The 16906-nt window shown below is 39.5% G+C and overlaps 1 protein-coding gene across 2 annotated transcripts in view; it reads right to left on the minus strand.

Annotated features, from left to right (window-relative positions):
- The window catches only part of GPC6 (glypican 6), a 1077286-nt gene that overhangs the window by 80491 nt on the left and 979889 nt on the right, over positions 1–16906 (minus strand). For both annotated transcript variants that reach the window (XM_035003189.1, XM_035003190.1), the window contains exon 6: positions 4078–4221. In XM_035003189.1, coding sequence (XP_034859080.1) covers positions 4078–4221 — 144 coding nt within the window. The remainder of the gene's footprint in view (positions 1–4077; positions 4222–16906) is intronic.

Here is a 16906-nt window from a genome sequence, read left to right on the forward strand (position 1 = left end):
CCCACCCCAAACTCCCTCAGAATGACCAGTAGAATATTTAAGAAGCCAGTACGATGTTGAATACTTACTGGAGGTTCATTGGTCTAAATCATCACCAACTTGATGAATTAACTTCCACGTGTTTTTTTTTCTTTGAAATCTACTTTTATAAAACACATTCCTCTAAGATACACGATTTAAAGTATATTCTGCTCTGATGAGTCCACTGGGGTAAATAACAGACACTCCCTGCCCAGTGTGTGTGGGATCTATAACACATGTTGTGCTCAGTTTTCTGAGCTGTACAACTAATTGTCTTTCACAGATGATAATCTGAACTATCTCTGTATTCTCGGATCTTCAAAATCGAGCTCTTTTAGGTTGATGTATTTTTTATAGTCTGTACTTCCAGTGACATTCCAGTGGAAGTTTCTTTAAAAAAAAAAAAGAACTCATAGTTTCATGTCAAATTGTGTAAGAGAATTCATGAAGTATAAATTTAAGAGAAAAGGAAGAAAAAATCAATCGTTTGCAAATAATCACTTCTGGCCTATTTAATTGAAAATCAGTAACAGTAAGCAGGGACAGAGGGCTGCTGGGGTGGGTGTTGGTAGCAGGAAAGACATGTGATCGTGGGGCCAATCTGTTAACCAAAATACCTGATGGCATTTGTATCTTCAACAAACCCTGGCTGCTGGCAGGAAGGACTGTGATAGTCTTTGATGAGTCAGCTTTTCATCAGCAGCTGAATTTATACAAATGTATTCATTCATTATTGGATAATAAAAATAACTTCCGGTAGTATGTCTGAAAGCCACTGGCTACCTAAACTGATTTTTATGTCCATATAACTTTAGAGGAACAAAGAGAAAAGCTTCCTAGTGATATAAAAGAATTTACAAGTTCCTTAAACATCTAATAGAGGTTAAATGGTGGAATTGATGTATTTTTAAGAAAGAGTTTTATTTTTAATTATTTTATGTAAGTTCTAGCAGCAGTTGGCCCAGGTTGGGGTTAGGAGATTTACTTCTAAAACTAACCCCATAATTACCAGTTCACATAAAAAATAGCATTACAATAACTGATACAAGAACACTGACCAAAAGATTCCAAAGTTAATTAACACAGGTACTCATTTTAAGTGGTAGTAAGAAGCAACTCCTCCAAGAGCTTTACAGTTATTTTCACTTTGGCAAAAACAGTGGGGTGACTGGGATATTCTTTAGATGCTGTCCTTGAAGCTTTTTCTCTGCTGAAAGACTTAGAGAAATTAAGGGAAGTCTTTTCTAATTATCCTCCTTCTCTGGGACACATGCTTCTTATAAATATTCAGGAAACATTTTTTCAGGAGAAAATTAAAACAGGACTAGGTAACATGAGACTTGTTTATAAACAGTCAAAATAGGCTGTAATATATGGCAGACCCATCAAGAGAGTTCACCAATGCATGCATCTTGGAGATGATTTGGTCTGACTGTTGACATTTAAGCTGTCATATAAACAGTCGGGCTAAGGTAACTGCTTTACCTTTCCACTATTCAGAAATACATTGAACCCTCAAAAGGAAGAAAGCCTTGGTCGGGAAGCCAAGGGCTGCAAATGAAGATTCTGATATTAGCTTTGGGTCTAGTTTGTGTTTCTCAAGAATAACCTTGTATAGTTCTTTTTGATGTGGAAACAGCCCCTTGCCCTTAGGGACTGGGGAAGTGACTCCAGGTCAGTTTATGGCTGGCTGTGAATTACAAATCACTAATTCTTACAATTTGGGAATTTAATTCAATAAAACATTAATAAATCTGCCATTCTCTCTTACAGAGCCTTAAGTCACACCATGAGGAAGTTAAGTACTATGTGCTGTCAGAGAACATTTTTGAATAATACTGACTTGTTGATTTAAATTCCTATGCACTGAATCTGGCCCTTATGCACCCAGTCTAGTCTTTGGTTTTTACCCATGATCAAATGATTCACCATGACTGATCCTTTTCAGAAAAAATATTGATTAAAATATATTTTGGGGGGTGCATAAAAATAGAAAAGCCTAAATCAGTTTGCTATTTGCCAATACTCTTGAAGACCTTTATATTGGGGGCATTTTGAAGATCATCAGTGAATTTCCTTTCTAAAAGAAGGTTCAAATTCTAATTTCCTTATCTATCAGATATTATACATCATGTGGCAATCTCAAAGCATTGATGCTTTATTTAGGTTGTGCTAAATTGCATACATACTGCTGTCTTGAGAAAAATATTTTTCTTGCTCTACTTCCCCTGTTTGAGTGTGTGTGTGTGTGTGTGTGTGTGTGTTTATTTCTCTTAGGGAGGAGAGAAAACTGTGCTTGTTTCAAAGGGAAAAAACATTAATTAGTAGTCATAGATATCATTATATTGATCCAATTCAGTGCAATTTTAACTAAGTGCATAATGCACCCAATTGTTTTTAAATTTTACTTTATTGTGGTAAGAACACTTAACATGAGAGCTACCCTCCTAACAGATTTTTAAGTGCATCAAACAGGACTTATCTATAGGCACAATGTTGTACAGCAGATCGCTAGGACTTACTCATCCTGCACCATGCCCCAGTTCTTAAATTAGAATTTGTGAAAATTCCAAAAAGCCTGAATCATTCCAATAACTAAGTTAGAGCCAACTAAAATGGAAAAAAAATAAAAAAGAGAGAAAGAGAGTGAGAGAGAGAGAGAGAGAGAGTGAGAGAACTCAAACCCATACTCACCATTTGTGCTTTGGTGAAAAGGATTTTAACAGACAGAGGAGTTTGTAAAGTAAAAACTCAAACAATGGACTCTCATGATAACCATCATTTCTTTAAAACAATTAGCTAGCGGTTCAGGGGAATCTAATTGGTTGTTTAAAAGAAGAAAGGTGACTATTTTTAAACTCTTCCTGAAACTGGGAACAGAGAATAGACACGACCAAGGTAACATAGAAGGTTGAAGCAATATCCGGATGATTCTTTTTTTGAAACCTACACTGAAGAGGGGTTTTATTTGCTAATAAACAGTAATAGATTTATAACATAATTTAGTGGCTAATGACTCCACTTACCCCTTCACTCTGGCTCTTCGTGGATAGGCCTTTATGTTGTAAGTACATTAGATTTTTATAGACAGAGATGCTGAGATGTACTGAACGTGAAGGCCAAACTCAACCAATTTAATCTTGTGAGTCCTACGCTGCGGAAGGATATTAACTAAAATGATAAAGTAATTTATAACAGTGACTAGTAAAAGTATTTTCATAACCAGAAACCCTTGAGATCTGAGTTTATATGACATAATCAGATGTGGTTCAAGTATTTTATGACCTTAAGGTTTTTATCTGTTAATTATACATCAAGATAATTGGCAAGGCAACATTATCAGTGCTAACAATTACAGGTATATAAATTGTTTATAGTGCTATAAATTGCATTGAAAATAATCAGGCAGTATTTCTTTGAAATTATGAGCTTTTCATTTTTTATAGCAAAATTTGATTTTTAAAACATTAAAAAATGGTGTTTACTATGTTTATCCTCCAAGTGGATTGCTTTGCTGGTAGATATCAGTTGGTCCCCTGACACACATTTAAGTGGATCAAAGAGTGACTGTTTTTAAGGCTTCCAACTTTTAAAAGACACACAAAAAAGAAAAAAAAAATGGTAGTAACGTTGACTTGGGATCTCCTGGCAAGGTCTTTCAAACAGAAAACTTTATACACAAGAGGGCATAATAAAATTACACTGTATCATAACTGAATAAATAACAGAAGCAGGTGAGTAAGAAATGCGCTATTGTAATTATATCTCTGGAAGATATAGTAACTTAGTCTTCAGATTAATATTTCAGAAGAAATATGAAGTTGAAAATTTGGCCACTGCATGAGTGGATTAATAGGATAAGACGCCTTAAATAATCTAATTCATGACCTAAAAGGAAGATCTCATTATTTTTCAATATTCTAATTAAGACCAGGAGCAGATATAAGAATGAGATGACTTTTACAACCAACTTTTTCGGAGTCCCATCACGTCTCCTGAAGAATAACCTTGGTAACAGAAAGTGCCCACAGTGGCCATCAATCCGAGAGAACTCACCAGCCGGTCCAAGCTCGTGCCTGCAGCAGTTGTGGGTCTCTCCTCAGGATTGTAAGGCCTGAACCGCGTATTAAAATTTTCAGGAGCTGAGCGAGCAGATCGGAGGGCTGGAGCAGGTTTGGGTTGGCCACACCCCTGAAAGACCTGGAAGAACCATTGAAAGGTCAAGAAACTTCACAGTGAGTTTCTTCCTAAGATCCTGGTACAGAAGCATGCCAGGCAATGGCTTTCCCATTTTTCCTGGGACTCCCATCTCCAATAAACTCTAATCTCTAAATTTAAATGACGACTACTGCTAATATAACAGGAAGCCTGACTAGACAGATGTGGGGTGCATGCCTCACTGCATGCCGACTCTTATTTTCAAACATATATATTCAGTCCTCATTATTTGCAGATTTTGTATTTGCGAATTTGCCTACTCGCTAAAATTACTTTGCAAGCCCCAAATCATTAGTCACGCACTTCTGTGGACATGGGTTGAGTGGCCCTACATGCATGTTCCCAGCTGAAGCTGAACCAAGTGATGCTCTGCCTTCTTGTTTCAGCTCACAGGCTGAAATCAAGTGTCCTTTCTGTGGCCTCTTTAGTGCCCCGTTTTTCACATTCTTGTCCTTTTACTTGGCAATTTCCCTGTTTAAGATGGCCCCCAAGTTCAGGGCTAAAGTGCTATTTGGCGTTCCTGAGCCCAAGGGGCTGTGTGTGATGTGCCTTATGGAGAAAATATGTGTGTTAGATAAACCTTGTTCAGGCAGAAGTTCTGGTGCACTTGGCCCTGAGGTCAATGTTAATGAATCAACAGTATATACTAAATAAAGTTTCTTTAAGAAGAAATACACATAGGTTGCTTATTGGTTGGTTGACAAAAGGTGGCTAAAAGCTTCCAGGAGCCTAGCCCTGTCTTTCCGGCAGTTCAGTATTTGCTAATTCAGTATTTACAGCCACTTTATGAAACATAACTACCACAAATAATGAACATCAACTGTATTAAAAATAGGAATTGTAATAGCTACGTCACAGGATGATGTCAGGACTAAATGAACATGACCGAGACCTTTTCATGTACTTGGATTTGGCATTCAGTAAATACCCGTGTGGGATTCCTGTTACCGTTACAAATGTTATTTTGTGTCTAGCATCTAAGGCCAAATAATCTGAGTGGCCCTGCCCTGCGGTGTGAATAAGGAAAACCTGCACTGGAAGAGTTCTTTGAAAACACTCTTTGGAGCAAAGGTGTGGAAATAGGACAAGCCAATGTGGTGTCCCTATAAGGACAGTTCCGTCTAATTTTGTTGTTGACAGCTGTTGATGTCACGGTTAGGTTTGCCATGGGAAACCACACATTTCAGTGTAATGATCTTAGGGATCGAGCAGCCAGCTCTTTTCCAGTGATTTCAACTCAGGGTGCGGTGGGGACACTTCCTCAGCTGTTTTTAGAAGCTTCCTACTCTCTGCTGGTTATCAAGAGATAATACCTTTACTAGAATGACAGAAACTCTAGTGACATTTTCAGGAAGTTTTGATGAAGTTGAACTTGACATTTCTTCCATTTTTCCACAGGAGGTGGTGATTCTACTTCTTAGCTACTTACTTTGGTTAACTTTCTGGGACTATTTGTGTCAGCTAATTCTTAACCTGCGTGTGTGTGTGTTTAGAATGCATGCATGCCTTTGGGTTTTGTTATTTGAATCTGCTTTGCTCTAAAATAAGCATTTTTCATCAGGCACGTTATGGGATTCCACCGAAATACACAGAGAGCTCTCAGAGTGCCATTCCCAATGACAAATTCCATCTCGAGTCACAATTCATTCGGTGTTACCACTCCAGCTCATTTCTCTTTGGTCGTATCCAAAAGTTCTCCTTCAACTCAGCATTTTGCAGAGCAGGAGCATTTTGTCTTGGCGTTCTTCGAGATTGGTCTTAACACACTATTGATTATTCTTCTCTCACACAATTTCTGAAGTTGATGGTGTAAACCAGCGTGATAAAGATAGTGGGCCCTTTTCTCCCTAGTGACTAAATCACTTCCCAGTGGCAAGGTCATTGCTGATGGAGGGCATTAACATTTCCAAAGCTCCAGGGTTTTGTTGAGTGTACTATTTTGGATTGCTCCGAATATGGCAGCTGACTTTTAGAGACTGTAAAGCCTAAGGCAAAACAATGCTAATGGCCTTGCTGGGGATTTCTTGAAGCGGGGCACTGAAAGATTTAACAGACCTTCTTAATTTGCTCTTTGGGAAAAACCTGGCTCACTGGTTTAAATTAAATCAAAGGAACAAGAAATGCCCTGAAAGAATATTAGGACCCCAGGGGAGATACCTCATCATAACAGAAAACCTTACCACTTGTTTGATTTCTTTTCTTTTGAGAGTATCAATTATACAGAACGGTGAGTTAAGTCAGTATAGCCTAGTAGCCTTTTGTTATTTATATCAGGTTTGGATTTTTAAGGTGGCTTCGGTGCAGAAATTGCTGAGAGTATGATCCAAATGGAAGAAAACACTGCCTTGTAATTATGATGGAAACAACACCTCACCTCATAATCAGCTGGAGACCTACAGAAAAATCTGTCATAATATGTCAGGATATGAATCCTGAAGTTCCTTCAACAGGTTCTATTTTACCCTTAGAAAAAAAGGCATGGTCATAAAGAGATCCTTCAGTGTGGAAGTGACATGCCTAGGGATTAAGAGTGGGTTTTTGGAACTCTACAAAACCTGCAGGGAAGAGTTGGGAAGGAGACTGGCACACCCACGCCCTGTCATTGCTTAGGAACGATGAGAAGCCCTTGTCTGATTCTCATTGCAGAAACTGTACCTGAAGCAACATGTATCCGTCATATTACTTAGATGAGTTACAAAGTGAAAATCAATGCATTCAGTTATCATACGTGCAATCTGTTGGTTAGACAACATGTTTTTAAAACCTGGGGTTCATGGGATGGGTGACGAATGGAAATCTTGTGTGGGACGTTCAGATTGTCTCAGACTATCTTCTGAGCTTACTGTGGCAGCTGTATAGTTAAGACAAAGTTTTGTGGCTCATGAGGCTCGGGGCTATGTTACTCTAAAGGACCGATGAGCCTTTTTCCTCTTGGTCTAGGGCACCCCAATATATTGTATTTTGAATAAGGGAAGAAACAGATGAGGAATAATGTGGGTCAGTTACGTGAGAGGTTAAATGAGGTTAGCTTACATGAGAATCAGAGATCAAGATTCTATTCCGAGGAGCGGTCAGGGCTGGAGAGGTAGATCTGGGCCACTAGCCTAAGGTGGTATTTAAAGCCCAGGGCAAGTATATGGATGGGTGACAGGTGGGGCTAAGGACAGCCCAGTACCATGCCAACATTCAGGGTCTTCCCTGCACTTTAGTCTCCTCCTCTGTCAAATGGAAATGATAATATTGTTCCCCACACTATGATGATAAAATGCAGTACATAAGGCAGGAAAACAGAAGCCATCATCTGGAAAAGTAAGTGCTTGACAGTAACTAGCTACTTACGTTATTCTACAACCATTTTCTTTCTAGAAGTTTTGTTTTCTGAGTAAGGAGATTTGAGGGGAAAAAATGTCTGGGCTGATGTTTCTTCAATGTTTTCCATAAAACATTATTACCAAGAGTTGTTAACAGTTGTTACATATGCAATAAATTCCATGGTCAAAGTGAAATTAGGTATCTTGGCAGGTCCTGGTCATATGAATGTGTGTTCTGACTCATCAAAAGGGAGGAGGTCCTTTGCAGTAATTCCCCATTTGGCCACAGGCTCTGCAGAGGGTGCAGGAGGTTCTCACAGGATGAGTGTTCTAGGGAACATACCTTGGGATGCTCTGTGTAGTTTGCTTTACCCCACCAAGAGAAGCGATTCAGATGTAACACATTCAGATGCATTGATTCAGAGGTGTTTGTGGAATCCATTCTACCCTCCGCTGCCTCTTTTTTTTTTTAAAGATAAAACAATTTTTTAAAGTTGAATTATATTTGACATACATTATTATATTAATTTCAGGTGTACAACACAGTGATTCGATATTCTTACACACTACAAAATGATCACCTCAATACGTCTAGTTACCATCTGTCACCATAGAAAGTTCTTATAGTATTATTGACTATATTCCCTACGCTGTACTTTATATCCCTGTGACTTACTTATTTTTTTTTATAACTGGGCATCTGTCCATCTTAATCCCTTTCACATGTTATACCCCCTTCCCTTCTGGCCGCTATGTTTGTTTTATGTTATCTATTAGTCTGTCTCTGTTTTGTTTTGTTTATTTGTTTTGTTTTCTAGATTGCACATATGAATGAAATCATATGGTATTTGTTTTCTCTGTCTGACGTATTTCACTTAGCATAATCCCTTCTAGGTCCATTCATGTTGTGGTAAATGCAAGATCTCATTCTTTTCAATGGCTGAGTAATATCATTTTGTATATATAATATTATATATATATAATTCCATTATATATAATATTATATATATATACACACATATATATGTGTATATATATCTCACATTGTCTTTATCCATTCATCTATCAATGAACAGTTAGGTTGCTTCCATATCTTAGCTATTGTGCTATGATGAACATAGGGGTACTTACATGTTTTCAAATCAGTGTTTTTGTTTTCTTTGGATAAATACCCAGAAGTGAAATTCCTAGATTGCATGATGGTTCTATTTTTAATTTTTTAAGAGACCTCTGCACTGTCTGTAGTGGCCGCACCAATTTATATACCCACCAACAGTGCATGTACCCTCCACTACCTTTAATTCAAGAGAAGAAATACTATTTTTAAGACACTAAAAGTCTTTTCTTTACAGCAGAACAGAAGTTTCTAGAGAACACAGTTGCAGGCAAGCCATCTCATTGTAGGAACATATCATTAGCTTTATTCCTTGAAGAAATAGAATCAGTATTATCTTCTGCCTATCTTCCTCCAAGTGATGTTGTAAGAGATAATTAGATACAGTGGTCCCCCCTTATCCATGGGGCATATGTTCCAAGACCCCCAGTGGATGCCTGAAACAATAAATAGTACCAAACCTATATATATGATTATGTTCTTATACATAAATACTTATGATAAAGTTTAATTTATAAATTAGGCACAGTAAGAGATAAACAACAATAGCAGACAATAAAATTGAACAATTATAACAATATACCATAATACAAGTTATGCGGATGTGGACTCCTTCTCTCTCAAAATATCTTATTGTTACTGTACTCACCCTTTTTTAAAAAATTGTATTTATTTATTTGACAGAGAGAGAGACACAGCGAGAGAGGGAACACAAGCAGGGGGAGTGGGAGAGGGAGAAGCAGGCTTCCCACGGAGCAGGGAGCCCGATGTACGGCTCGATTCCAGGACCCTGGGATCATGACCTGAGCCGAAGGCAGACGTTTAATGACTGAGACATCCAGTCGCCCTGTACTCACTCTTTTTCTTGTGATAAGGTGAGATGGTAAATACCTACATGAGATAAAGTGAGGTGAGTGGCATAAGCATTGTGACATGGCATTAGACTACCGGTGACCTTCTGACGAAGGAGGGTATGTCAGAAGGAAGATCATCTGCTTTCGGGTCACGATTGATATGATATATATGATATGGTTTCAGGTAACTGTAACCATGGATAAGGGGGGGACCACTCACTGTAATCTGGCAAAGTATTTGGCAGTCCCCATGTAGGCAGATGCTGCAAATACACAACGGAGTTATCCTTCCCGCTTGGTGGGCTTGCAAAACCTGTGGATTTGGGGAAGATATCTGGCTCATGAATTCTCTCTCTTAAGAGGATTACTAAAATGTCTCAGAAGTGTGCTGGCATTCTGAGATTAGAGAAGCTGACATTAAAGATACAAAGTTCTGAAAGGAGAGACATTTTATTGTTTCAGAGAGGTGAGAAAGAGAGGAAGGTGGTGATAACAGGTTTGAGTGCTGTGTCTTTAGGTTTTTATTTTTTTATAATTTTATTTTATTTTTTTTAAGATTTTATTTATTTGAGAGAGAATAAGATAGAGAGAGAGCATGGGGCGGGGAGGGTCAGAGGGAGAAGCAGACTCCCTGCTGAGCAGGGAGCCTGATGCGGGACTTGATCCTGGGACTCCAGGATCATGACCTGAGCCGAAGGCAGTCGCTTAACCAACTGAGCCACCCAGGTGCCCCTGTGTCTTAGGTTTTTAAATATAAGACCTTTTCCTTTAAGAACATCTCAGCATCTTAACATCTTTCCCTTAAAATAAAACAATGTGGTGTGCACTTTTTCAGAAGCCCCCAAAGCTTTATACCTACATCTCTTTGTCTCTGCAGGTTGATTATACATTCACAAAAGTCATTACTGGCAAGTTCATAAGCATGGCTGCAGATCAATCCCGTCTTGGCTCCTGTGTTTTTAAAAAAATTCTATCCTTCCACTTTCTACTCAGTGGGTTCCTACTGTGGAGGGATGTTGCTATTCCCATATATCATTTTGAAATTTGCAAACAGAACTCTAATCTTTTATATTAACATGGGTGGCAGTGAATGCTACCTAGATTTAATTGGATTTGATATTTTGAGAGTAAGTAATGTTTTATTTACTGATTAGATTCTAATTTATATTACAGTGTTAATGAATGAACTATTTGTCAGATGACCACTGGGGAAATTCAAATCTATCCTGTTCGTTCCCAAGGAAACAGAAGTTATCATATCTGCATCAGCTCTCTCTATTTTGGCCATTGTTTGCATGAGAGACAGCTGTGGCATAAGAGAAAGGTCACGAACAAGAGTCTAAAAGCCTGGAATACTACCTTCAGACTTTCTCCTTAAACCTGTGTGACCTTTGAGTAACATGTTCTCCCGAATCCTCAGGGATGCTGGGAAGATAAAATGATATGATGCTTTGAAAAGACACTGAAAAAAAAAATGAGGTATAGAAATGTATTATTTTAACTGATGTAATCTGTAATTAAATAGCACAGTAATGAAGAACAAATCAGATCTATGGATTATGCAGAGTGATGCATGAGTAATTTTTTATGAAGAATTGGATCTTTTACATTTTGTTCATGGCTATTGCTGAATCCCATAATCATATGCTAAGAGTTCCTAGCACATAGTATGTACTATTTAAAAAAAAATTGGGAGTGAAAGATTATGGATAAATGAAATTTTTAGTTATAATTTCGCCCTTTTGCAAACATTCATGGAAGGCAATTAGCAGAGAGATTTGTGTAAGGCAAGATCAGAAAGAAAAGAGAACTTGACACTTACTCAATGTCCACAATGGGCCAGACACTGAACTGTGTGTTTTATATACTCTATTGCAAAGAATCAATTATCTCTTCAAAATCATTTAACATTTCTTCCTTAGGCTTCAGAAAAAAACAATGAATCATCCATCCGCATAAAAAACTCATTTGATATTTCCCTTACTCCGCTTACTGTGCCAACTTAGAGCAAAACCAAATCAACAACTTTGTTTAAACTGATAAATAGAACCAAAAAGATCCTGTTTCTTGATCATTTGCTAACAGCTACCCACTGTGCTTGAAACGCCAGTTAGAGAGCCAAGGACCCTGTGTATAAAATAGTCAACCTTGGCTCTCTCTGATGGTTGGTGGGCGAGCTCAGAATCATGGGTTCTGGAGATCACATCTCAAGCAATGGCCTTTTGCTTGTAGCAAAGGGGAAGACAACTCGGGATGTTTGCAAAGCCTCTCTTCCTGATTTCCCCACCCTGTGAAAATGGTGAGCGGCACCACCGGCCCATGGGCTATGTTTGTACGGTACATATCCCCGTCCCCACTTGTCTAGGTTGAGCACAGAGCTGGGGACCTTTTCTTAGAGAGGAAGTGAAATATGTAGACCGAAATGGGTGTGCGGGAGATGTCCACATATCACTAGTAAATAGATGTGAATAAGTTAAAAATTTTTTTAAACCCCATTTCAATAAAAGTAATAGCAAGAAAAGCCACATCATCACTATGATATAAGATTAAACTGGCACCTTAGAGCTTCATTTCGCACATTTTTTTTTTCTGGTTCCTAACAGCATTCTGCTAATATCCAATGTAGAATTGTCCTGAATATCAACTTAGAACATTTTAATAATGACTTCTTTCTTTAGATATAAAATTATTATACTCATTATGGTAACATTTTAAATATTGAGTCTTTATTTTTTATTTATTTATTTTTTAAAGATTTTTTTATTTATTCATTTGAGACACAGAGATACAGAGAGAGAGAGAGAGAGAGAGAGGGAGAGAGCATGAGCAGGGAGAGAGGCAGAGGGAGAGGGAGAAGCAGGCTCCCCGCTGAGCAGGAAGCCCCATGCAGGGCTTGATCCCAGGACGCTGGGATCACGACCTGAGCCGAAGGCAGATGCTTAACCATCTGAGCCACCCAGGCGCCCCGAGTCTTTTTATTTTTATTTGGTTTTATTAGTTTGCTGATTTTCTTTATGGATTGATTTTTTTAAGAAAACAGGTTTTCATCCTAAAGTCTCAGAACAATCTGTACTTCTCTTGTGTTCTTTACTCCTCTCTACCCCTTCTCCTCTGTCTTCTTCTCTTTTTCTTTCCTCCCTGGCTCATGCTTTTCTTTCCTTAAAGACTGATTACAATGGTCCCTTAGCCAAGTCATCTGGCAAATTCCACATGGGTCCCTGGATGGGCTCAGGGCTCCGTGAAGAGAATTCCGGGTTACACTGAATCAAGTGAAGTCATCAGTTTCAGCTTTGGCTGCCTTTCACCAGCTTCAATTTTCAAAAGCCAGCTACCATGTCAGTTTTAAGGCTTTAGAAATTTACTCCTGATGCTTACACAGCTTGGTTCCAGAATATCTGTCAAATGTTTTGCATACGTCTTAAAATTGTTTCTTCAATAAAAGCAAATTCGTTCCGTTTGCTTGAGATGATGATTTTTTTTTCCTTGAAGGGTTTGCTTTCCTTAAACAGCAGAACACCTTGATATTTTCTCCCCAATGGCGAATAGGAAGGAATTACAAGGAACTAACAAAGCATATTGTGAATGTGGTAAAAAAGAAATCTTAACCTTCTTGGCCTGGCTAAATGATTATCTCATATGCTCTTTGTTTATGGGTTTTAAAGCAATTCTTTAAGATCATTTTGCCGAATTCACATGAATGTGTAAATTTCATCAGCCTGGCTCTGTATCATTCATTCAACCTATCATTCAACCAATATTCATTGAGTGTCATTATGGGCAGACACAGGTGTGGGGGATATGCCAACTGGACATGTCCCTGCTCTCAGGGAGGTTCTGACAAGAAGCCTGGTGATTATATCATGATAAATGTGATGGGGACACCCACAAGGGGCAACTAACCAGACTGGAGGGTCAGAGAAGGCTTCCTAGAATAGCAGTGGAGTCCTGGAACGGGCTCTTACGGGATCTCGAGACCACCTGTAAAATCGTCAGGAATTCCGCAAGCCAGTCATTGAACAGTGATTACTAAGTTACAATGTATAAACTTAAAATTGTATACATTCTATTGAAGACAAAGGTAATATATACTCAAAACTCACTACTTCCTAATTATTTACTCTCACCTAAGCTCTTGAGGTGATTTGTGCCAACTGTACCAGTCAGGGGGAAATGTTATATTGTGGCGTGCTACTCCATGTTCAGTGACCTCACGTTGGTAGCTTGAAATCACCACGGTGGGAATATTTACACAACAGAAATTGGCAAATACTGCACACTAGCATGTTCACTGCATTGAGAGCTGGTTGTGCCGGGACTCACCAGGATCCCACTGAATCTTGCCCCGGAAGTGCAGAAATAGTGCCTGGCAAATGGTGTATATTTGGTGTTCGGTGTGGAAAGGACAGGATGTTCCAGGATGAGGAAACAGCAGGGGCAAAAGCATGGAGGTGATAGAGGATGGTTCTTCTGAGCAACAGAGCTAAGGCTGTCTTGAATGTCTGGCACATACAGATGTTCTCTTACCTCCTACGTTAAAACGTCTAGTAGGACTCAGGCTCTGTTGGTTTTATTCACTATTACCTCTGCAGCATCTAGTATGGTGCTCGGCAGATAATCAATGCTCAAGAAACATTTGCTTTAATAATCCCAGGCACGGAGAGTGGGGAGGGTGGCCTGGAGGCGGGTAGCAGGCTAAGGACAGCATTGTCAGGGGCTACACCTGGGCTTTCATCTAATGGCAACAGGGAATCCCGGAAAGCTGGTAAGTAAGCAGGGGAGTAATGTGAACATACTAGCATTTTCAGCAATCTCTCTGGTTACAGTGTGCAGGATGGATCAGAGCGTGGCAGAACCAAGGGCAGGGAATTAAATAGGAGGCTATAATCCATGTGGGAGATGGTAAAATTAGGGGAGCTGCTGAGGATGGATTCAAAAGGGATTGAGGACTGTTCAGTGGGGCCCGTCATAGAACAACTATGAGGGAGAAGGAGAAAGGGAAGTTTGAGTCAACTGTGCTTCTGGCTAGAAGCAGGTGCGGCGGAGGGGGCCCTCACTGGGACAGCGAGCCCTGGGGAGGGAGGCTTTGGGGGAGGACACGTGTGCAGTTTTCGACAGGGTTATTGGAGGTGTGTGGCAGGCCATGGGATAAACAGGTGTGATCAGGAGAGTAGTCCAGGCTAGGAGAGATTTGGGATGAAAGCTACTCCCGTCACTGTAGCAAAGTCAGGACGCAGTCTGAGGAGGTCCCACACTACTCTGCACAAGAGCTCTTTTTGTCATCCAGCCCATGAGCCCCATGTTTTAAAGACATATTGTCTAGCTAACAGGTTACTTGTATTAATAAAGAAATGATTGATTTTCACTCTGTAAGGCAGCTAAGCTACTTGGCTGGTGTGTTAAGATCTATTCTGGGATAATGAAGTGAAATGAAGAGATATGCAAAACGCATTAGAAGAGGAAGACCGACAGAAAGCCATATAATTCAAAACTTTCTGGCAGAACAGGCTTCTGTAAACACACAAAGGTAGCTCCTCCATGCGTTTAAATGTAGGCTGGCTGGGGCAAAGACTCTCTGAATCCAGTAGGATGGCATCTTCCCGGGCAGAAGGAAGCACTCAGAGCTGGGGTTAACTGTGTGTGTGTGTAAGGCTAGGCGACTGAATTCCTCCAGCCCGACCATCGACCATCAGCTGCCCCCGGGAAGCATGACTCTGAGGAAGGAGTTCTCCTGTTAAGGCAGGAGGATGTTGGAAGAAGATATTCAGGTGAGCGAGAGGGTATCTTCCTCTAAGAACACGCTAAATGTTAAAAACTGAATCGAGTTTTAATCACTTATTCTTGAGTTGGCTTCATTAAGGGTAATCTTCTTGTCTTTTGCCCTGAAGTTAACAAGTGAAAGAAAATCTTAAGATAAATCTCCAAAGGTTAGAGATAATCAGGAGTTTCCCTTTATCATCAAAAGGAGGGAAAAAAATATTTTTTAAATCCCTTTTACATGGGAGGAAAGTTAAAACTAGTTTGCTTTGGATGTGTTTCCTATAAATGCATCGTAGGCACTTTTCTCAAACCTTCATTTTGCTTTATTAGAAAAAGGTGTCTCTTTTTTTTTCTTTCTTTTCTTTGTATCTAGCATCTAAAAAAATCTGGCTCTGTTATCCAGTGATGTCACAAACAGGAATAGAACAGATTCTGGTTTTCTGTATAGAAATGGAGAAATCAAAGAATAAAAGATGTTTCAAAGAGGTCACTGTTTCTTTTTTTTTTTTTAAGATTTTTTAAATTTATTTATTTGACAGAGACAGAGAGAGCAGGAACACAAGCAGGGGGAGTGGGAGAGGGAGAAGCAGGCTTCCCGCTGAGCCGGGAGCCCGATGTGGGACTCGATCCCAGGACCCTGGGATCATGACCTGGGCCGAAGGCAGTCGCTTAACCAACTGAGCCACCCAGGCGCCCGAGGTCACTGTTTCTTAGTGAAATATTATAAGTAAGAGCTGACGGGCAGAATATGAACTTTGAAATCTGAATAACCAGAGAAACTATTCTGAGTATTCTGAATCAAGGCATCGTTGAGAACTTGCTCTTTTCTTTTAAAAACAAAACTAAAGAAGAAATAGAAATAGAACTTTATAAATAGTATGGCCATTTGTTTTTTTCTCAGCAATCGGGCAGAAGGAACAGAACCACTTGTCACAAGGCAATTATTCCTTTAATGTGAGGCTAATGTGACATTAGGCAGAGGCCACTGACATTCCTCTAAAACCTTTGGCTGTGCTGGCACCTGTGGGACCACCAGGTAGGAAGATGAGTAAGTTGCTGACAGCCTCTATCCAACTCGACTATTCCCTCGAGCCGCCTTCCTTCTGAAGGCTTTGTTCGTTAGCCATCTCTTGACTGTCACGCCATGCCACGTCCAGGCCATGCAGAAATATGTGTCCCTTTCAACGTGATTCACTGCCACTGAAAATAGGTATGTGCCTTCAAGTGCAGGCGTGTATATCACCCAACTGCTCTTCTGATCTGAGATGCTAAAGGTAAGCTCGCAGACCATCATGGATGAGGCAAAAACCAGAGAGCCAGTCTATGTTCTTTAGGATTCACACATCGTAGACATTTCAACAACAGCAATTAAAATATTTCACTCATAAGAGTGGGTTGGATTGGATATATTCCATAGCTAAGCGTTTTACACGGATGGTATCATTTTACTCTCAAATGACCCTATGAGTAGGTACTACTAGCATCCTAATTTTTTCAGGTGAGTTAATTGTGTTTGGACAGATAATTTGCCCCAAGTCCCACAACTAGTAAAAACCAAATCTGAGGTCTGTCTGATGCCAAAATCTGATCTTATAACCTTTGTGTTATTGTAAAGAATCCTAGGCTGACTT

This window comes from Mirounga leonina, unplaced genomic scaffold (assembly GCF_011800145.1).
Source record: "Mirounga leonina isolate KUSES-001 unplaced genomic scaffold, KU_Mleo_1.0 Mir_127, whole genome shotgun sequence".
Lineage (NCBI taxonomy): Eukaryota > Metazoa > Chordata > Mammalia > Carnivora > Phocidae > Mirounga > Mirounga leonina.